At 42.0% G+C, this 7,370-nt stretch overlaps 1 protein-coding gene across 1 annotated transcript; it reads left to right on the top strand.

Moving 5' to 3' along the window:
• The first annotated feature begins 432 nt into the window (after window positions 1–432).
• LOC138379028 (melanoma-associated antigen B16-like) lies at window positions 433–1,476 on the top strand. The gene has a single exon (XM_069464302.1). The coding sequence runs from the start codon at window positions 433–435 to the stop codon at window positions 1,474–1,476; it is 1,044 nt and encodes a 347-aa protein (XP_069320403.1).
• Window positions 1,477–7,370: the final 5,894 nt, after the last annotated feature.

Here is a 7,370-nt window from a genome sequence, read left to right as displayed (position 1 = left end):
TTGTTGTAGGGGGCAGCCTCATAATAGCACATGGGAGGTGGTGTAGACCCTATCATTTGCAAAGTTGGTGACCCTTCTGGTCATAAACTGATAGCACTACCTTCCTCAGAACCGAAAGGGCTCTACAGAGCCCAGCAATAACTCTCTGTGAGCCTGAGAATCTTATGTTGGCTTGGCTGGCTGCACTCTGAGGAGGATTCTCACTTCCTCCTTCAGATTACTTTGGGGGACAGACACCAAGATGACAGGAGACCTATAAGACCTTATAACACTGTTGTCAGGAAAAGTCCATTGGCAACAGCTTCTATCAGAGCCACTGCAGTTGAGTTTAACTACTGAGGACACTCACATCCTCCCTCTCTCTCTTAGGCAGTGACTCTGCATTGAGCACCCTCTGCTCACTCCTGCCTACTGCCACCAGCAAGAGACATCATGCCTAAGGATCAGGAGAGTCCACAGTGCAGACATGATCAGCGCATTCAGACCCAGAGTGAGATCCAGGGTTTGGAAAATGCCCAGGTTCCCAAGGCTGTGGAGGAGGCCTCTCCCTCCTTCCCCAATCCGCTCATACCAGGCAACCTGCAGGAGGCTCCTGCTGCTAAGATGCTGAGCACTCCTGAGGGTCCTCAGGGTTCCTGCTCCTCTGCCATTGCTGTCGCAGCCACCTCAGCAAGCAAACCTGATGAGGGCTCCATTGGCGAAGTAGAGGAATACAGTCCTAGCACCTCACAAGCTACAGCAGCCCTGGAGAATGTGCTCATCGATGCTCTTGACGAGAAAGTGGCTCTTCTGGTGAATTTCATGCTGTTCAAATATCAAGTGAAAGAGCTAATAACAAAGGCAGAGATGTTGATTATCATGGAAGAAGATGAGTACCACTTCCCTGAGATCTTCCTGAGAGCCTCTGAGCGCATGGAGATAGTCTTTGGCCTTGATGTGAAAGAAGTAGACCGCACCAGCCACCTCTATGGCCTCTTCATCAAGCTGGGCCTCACCTATGATGGCATGCTGTGTGTTGAAAAGGGTGTGCCCAAGACCGGCCTCCTGATCCTGATCCTGTGTGTGATCTTCATGAATGGCAACCGTGCCACTGAAGAGGAAGTCTGGGAAGTGCTGAATGTGACGGGGGTATATTCCGGGTGGAAGCACTTCCTCTTTGGAGAGCCCAGGGAGTTCATCACCAAAGAGTTGGTGAAGGAAATGTACCTGGAGTACCGCCAGGTGCCCAACAGTGATCCTGCACAGTATGAATTCCTGTGGGGCCCAAGAGCCCACGCTGAAACCAGAAAGATGAAACTCCTGGAGTTTCTGGCCAAGGTCCATGGGACTGACCCAAGTTCTTTCCCTTCTCAGTATGAGGAGGCTCTGCGAGATGAAGCAGAGAGAGCCCAAGCAAGAGGTTTAGTTAGGGCTGGCTCTACTCCCATGGCCACTGCGAGTTCCAGTGCCATGTGTGGCAGCTCCTTCCACACCTAGTGAAGTCAGGGATAGATTCTTCATGTATCATTTGAAGAAGGCAGTTAGTGTTTAAACAATGTAGGCCCAGGGTGGAGCTGGAGGGAATCATCTGTGTTCCTATTTTGTATGTGTAACTTGACAAGTTGTTCTTTTATTTTTGATGCGTGTGTTATATGAATGTTACTTCTTTTAATAGAGTGTTAATTATCTTCAAAATCTTAATGTTTCAAATGGTTTTGATCCCACATCTAATGCTGTTCGTGAGGTTCAATAGTAAGAGCTCCTCTTCTGTAAAACATGTAAAACCATCTCTCTGTATTGTTATCTGGAATAAGATAATATGTCATTGCTAAGAACCTTGCTTTAAAATATTTGGTATCAAAAATAGAAAATAGGTGATTAATGTTTTTTCCCTTATACCTTTTAGTTTGTTGTTTTGTACAATTAAATAATATATACATGCATCTACTTATCTTTGGACGTATAAGAAATAAATCTCAATAAATTAGATCCCATACTGACTGTTTTATTCCTCACACCTTAATTGAGTACTGGCTCTTTAGTAATAATCATATTAGTAGTAATAATCATATTAACACTGGGATGCTATGATAAACAAGGCCTGGGACCCACCCTTATAATTTAACTGATAGGAGCACCAATTCTGAAAAGACAATGGTATATCTTCTAATATTTAAATGACAAGTAATAGAAGATGAGTGTGCTGGGGGATCCATATGAGACTGTCAAGTGTAAATGCCCTGAAGTTAGGAAACTTGAGGCTTTGGGAAGTTGGAATTCCTTCAATGACTGTTGATTTTAAGTTAAGTTCATTTTAAGTTAATTTGGGTACAGTGAAAGATGAGTCCCAGGGGGGCAGTGATTAAGGGTCTGATCTCCAGCTCGTGTGTCTCATAGTTGAGGCCTAAAAGCCTAAAGTGGAAAACTCCTTATCACAGTTACTTTGGGATCATTGTTTAACCAGAGACAAATCTCCCCCTGGGGAAGAAATGGAAGTTGTTCTGCCATTGAACATAATGCACAACTGTTTTATGCAATTGTCTTCAAGGAGTTTTTGAGAGATAACAGTGATACTTTCTTGTGATGAGATATCCTGAAACCACTGGTTTGTCACTTATTGCCCTGGCCAGGGAGAGCGCAAGATTACCCCATTTAAGGGATACTTTATTTATTTATTTATTTATTTTTTTTTTTTTTTGAGACAGAGTCTCACTCTGTTGCCCAGGCTAGAGTGAGTGCCGTGGCGTCAGCCTAGCTCACAGCAACCTCAAACTCCTGAGCTCAAGCGATCCTCCTGTCTCAGCCTCCCGAGTAGCTGGGACTACAGGCATGCGCCACCATGCCCGGCTAATTTTTTTTCTATATATATATTTTAGCTGTCCATATAATTTCTTTCTATTTTTAGTAGAGGTGGGGTCTCGCTCTTGCTCAGGCTGGTCTCGAACTCCTGAGCTCAAACGATCCGCCCACCTCGGCCTCCCAGAGTGCTAGGATTACAGGCGTGAGCCACCGCGCCCGGCCTTAAGGGATATTTTAAATAGATTATTTTCAGTGTAATTTGAATTAGATATTCTTGGAAATGCTTGTATTTTTCATGGAGCTGAAATTAATGAAAATAAGAGTGGTTTGGATGGAGGCAATGAATTTGTCCTTGTCAAAAATTCCAGGAATTTCAGTTTGCAACAGCTGGAAAAGAAATGTCCACCCTTATCATTAAAGAACACAACCTCTAAGGGTAAAGTTTTTACTGAGGTTTACTTTGTAAGTAGCACTTTAATTGATCTAATATTTCATTTCCTATAGCACGTTTTGTTCTCTTGAGACATACTAGTTTAAAAAAAATCACATGGGTGATGCTAGTAAGATCAGATGTCAAAATAATTGCAGTAATAACTTCCTTTAATTGAATGCCTAAGGTATGCCAAGCAGTCTGCCAAATGTTTTTCATACATTGCATTTTTTCTAACAATTTTTTTTTTTTTTTGAGAGAGAGTCTTGCTCTGTCACCTGGGCTAGAATGCCATGGCGTTAGCCTAGCTCACAGCAACCTCAAGTTCCTGGGCTAAAGCAATTATCCTGCCTCAGCCTCCCAAGTAGCATGGATTACAGGTGTGCACCACCACGCCCAGCTAATTTTTCTATTTTTAGTAGAAATGGGTTCTTGCTTTTGCTCAGGCTGGTCTCGAATTCCTGACCTCAAGAGATCCGATCCTCTGGCCTTGGCCTCTCAGAGTGTTAGGATTACAGGCGTGAGCCACCACTCCTGGCCAATCTAACAGTTTTTCATGATGTGGCTTATCAAGCTCGCTCCTCAGATGAAGACCTAAGATTCACAGAGCTTGGGAATGTCCCTGGATTCACAGGTCCAGTATGTAACAGATCTGAGACTAAACCTCTGGTCTGAATTCTTCTAGAGCATACTGTGGTTCACTCCTCCAGCCTGAGGGCAGTCTTCTGCCTCTTAATTCATTTCCCTTCTGGCTGCTCCACAGTGCATCTTGGGATAAAAAGGACCTTCAATCTGAAGTACTAAATGAAAGAAGAAAGGTAAAAGTAATAGTCAAATACAATTTGAGCCTTGTGTTTGAGCTTCATTTACCCACAGTCCTGATACCCTTAGTCCTAGGGTTCTTTAACAGCTAACTTTGTTTAGGGGCTGGCATTTTTTTCCAGTTCCAGCTCTGTTGTGCATTACAGTAGCCTTCCCTTGGGTTTTCTCTGGTGTGCCCTCTTGTCCAAATTAGAACCCAACCTGCTGACCAGCCGTTCACTGTGTCCTCCTCTAAAGGCTAATCCCTACTCTCAGTGGGACAGCCCAGAATCACCTGCCTTCCTCTTAATTACATAGAGTATTCCAACTCTCAGGCAGGCATATGCCTCACTTTGAAACCCCTCTGATATGAATAGCCTTTTCCATGCAAAATGTCATTTTGAAAGTGTAATTTAGACCTGGTCATCACCACTAAACATCTCCAACATATTCTCAAAATGATTTGCAAATAAGCTGGTGTCTCAGTCCATTTGTGTTGCTATAAAGGAATACCTAAGGCTTGGAAATTTGTAAAGAAAAGAGATTTATTTGGCTCATCATTCTGCAGGCTGTACAAGAAACATGGTGCCAGCATCTGCTTCTGGAGATGGCCTCAGGCTGCTTCCATTCATCCCAGAAGGTGAAGAATAGCCAGCTTGTGGAAAGATCACATGGCAAGAGGGTGGAAGCAAGAGAGAGAGGGAAGGGAGGTGCAGGGCTTTTTCTAAGAATCAGTTCTCACAGGAACTAGTAGAGCAAGAACTCACTCATTACCACAAGGATGAGGACAAGGTGGAAGGCGCCAAGCCATTCATGAGAGATCCACCCCCATCACCCAAACAGCTCCCACTAGGTCCCACCTCCAACACTGGGGATCAAATTTCAACATGAGATTTGGAGGGGACAAATACTCAAACTTTATGAGCGGATAAGTATAACCTGATTTGGTAAAGAATACTAGTTTGGGGGCTTTTCCCCTAAGAAACGGGAATTTGAAAACCACTCTGATGTTTGCAGTATTTGGGATTTCTTATTTGGTACTGGCCTCATAAACCTATGAATGAGCTTGTTTTAGTGCTTAAAAACCAAACCCTCTCCTATAACTGACACATGAGGAAAGACCATCAAAATAAGTAAGCAAACATCTACAATGTCTCAATTACTGTAAACTCTGGAGTCCTTCCAAGGAGGGATAATATGGTTCCTGGTAGATATGATACCTTTTAATAATATTAGTGTACATATAATATTAATTAATTGATTAATTTTTTTAAAAATCTAGGTTTTCAATGTGCATAAATTGATGTTCAGGCATTTTCAGTCAGGTGGTAGATAGCAGAGAATCAGAAGTTAAGGTTTTGTCGATGCACCTGTGGGAAACCAAAATATGCCATCCCAAAATATACTTCTTTGATATATTGCAGGGTGGCTATTCAGAGGGGCTGCAGACACAAGAATAACTCTGGAAAGCTGTCCTTTGTGGGGGAGATTTACGCCTGTAGAGGAAATCTACTGTTAGTAGTTAGTAAAGCAAACCAGGGATGTTTGGCCTTTGGCCAAAGGCTTTCTCTGAAGCCTCCTTCTTTGCTTAAGAAGGATCTAAGAAAAGTTGATTTATAGGAAAAGGGTACTAAATGTCTGATACTTTTAAAGCTCTTGCAGAGAAGCTTTTACCACAAGCTACCAACTAGTTTTTCTGAGGGCTGTTACCTGGGAGACTATCTGCATAACAAGACAGCTTTTTCTTGTCATGAGTTTCCTCCCCTCAATGTCCTATAACCTCCCCCAAGGAGCTTCAAACCCCTATCCCTTTTAGTATGGTATAAAATCTGGCCTTTCTTCGAGTTTCATATTTTGTATAACTCCTTTGCATACCTTTTCTCCTGTTAATCTGTCTATTGCCAGTTTATTAAAGATTTGAACTTTCAGAGAGAGAAGAAATTTCTCTTTCCCCTACACACCAAAAGTAATGAGAAAATTGTCAGTATATTGTGAATATAGTGGTTATTGAAAGGGACATTGTAGAATGGTGCTTTTGAGTGAATTTTGGCAAGCCCATACTGTAGAAATTTTCAGGGTCCTTTTGAAAAATAGATGTGACCCTGTATTAGAAAGCACCTGTTACATAGTAGGATCTCAAAAAGTTGGAGACTTGCAATAGAAATTTGGCTTTCTTAGAAACTCTATCAGGAAATGAAGAGAGTTGTTGACATGAATTGTAATAGACTCTTTCTGTTGAACACCTACTGTGTGATAGTTTATTGGAGAGACTGCAAGTGCTCATCCATATATTGTCCTCCTCTCCTTCCTGAGCTCATGGAAAGACTATATTCAGTTCACTACATACAGTTCACTTGTAGTTAGAAAAGGTCACATGACTAGCCCTTGCCACTGAAATATGAGCAGAAATAATGTATGTCACTTACAGGACAAGGCATTTGAGAGCCTTTATGCCACCATCTTGTTTTCAATTCATCAACAAACTCGGGGACCCCATGTCGCACATGGATGTACAGATGGAAGCCAACTGGATCTCTGAGTCCCCTGGCGTCAAAGATCCCCTGCCAAATCACATCATATTTGATGTGCATAAGAAATAAGTGCTTGTTATGTTAAGTCATTCAGATTTCAGGTGTTGTCTGTTGTATCAGCTAGCAGAAACTGTATCTCACAAATATATAGCTACTATATATAGTGCAATGGCTGGAACTCCTGGGCTCAAGCGATCTCCTGCCTCAGCCTCCCAAGTAGCTGGGACTACAGGCACATGCCACCATGCCCAGCTAACTTTCTTATTTTTTGTAGAGACGGGGTCTTGCTATGTTGCCCAGGCTGATCTTGAACTCCTAGCCTCAAAGAATCCTCCTACCTCAGCCTCCCAAAGTTCTGGAATTAAAGGTGTGAGCTGCCACACCCCATTAGGCTTCTTTAAAAATATAATGACAAAGCTAATAGTGCACATATCCTTGGTACAAAAGTTCTAGTAATACAGATAAGTCACAATTTCTACTTTTATGATATCCCCTTATAATTCAGGGTCATCTTCAGAGATAACCACAGTAAATAATTGGGCATATTTATTTTAAAGTTAATTCCAGGGTTTTTCATACATAAATGTGCTGTAAAAATATATTGTGATTTTTAAACATAATGGGTAGTGATGTGTCTATGATTCTACCATATGTCTTTGCCACTGAATAACAGGAATACAAGATTTTTCCACAACAACACATATGAATCTATTTCACCTTTGGTATTACTTCCATAGCATGTATATGTCATAATTAACTTAACCATCTCCTTCTGATGGGCACATAATTTGTTTCCCAGTTTTTGCTATGGCTTATAGAACCAAAATATT

Source organism: Eulemur rufifrons, chromosome 30 (genome assembly GCF_041146395.1).
Source record: "Eulemur rufifrons isolate Redbay chromosome 30, OSU_ERuf_1, whole genome shotgun sequence".
Classification (NCBI taxonomy): Eukaryota; Metazoa; Chordata; class Mammalia; order Primates; family Lemuridae; genus Eulemur; species Eulemur rufifrons.
The sequence above is the reverse complement of the archived record's forward strand: the minus strand, read 5'-3'. Positions and strand labels throughout refer to the sequence as shown.

Excerpts from the sequence above, each read along its gene's own strand:
- LOC138379028 (XM_069464302.1), top strand. The coding sequence starts at position 433 with ATGCCTAAGGATCAGGAGAGTCCACAGTGCAGACATGATCAGCGCATT.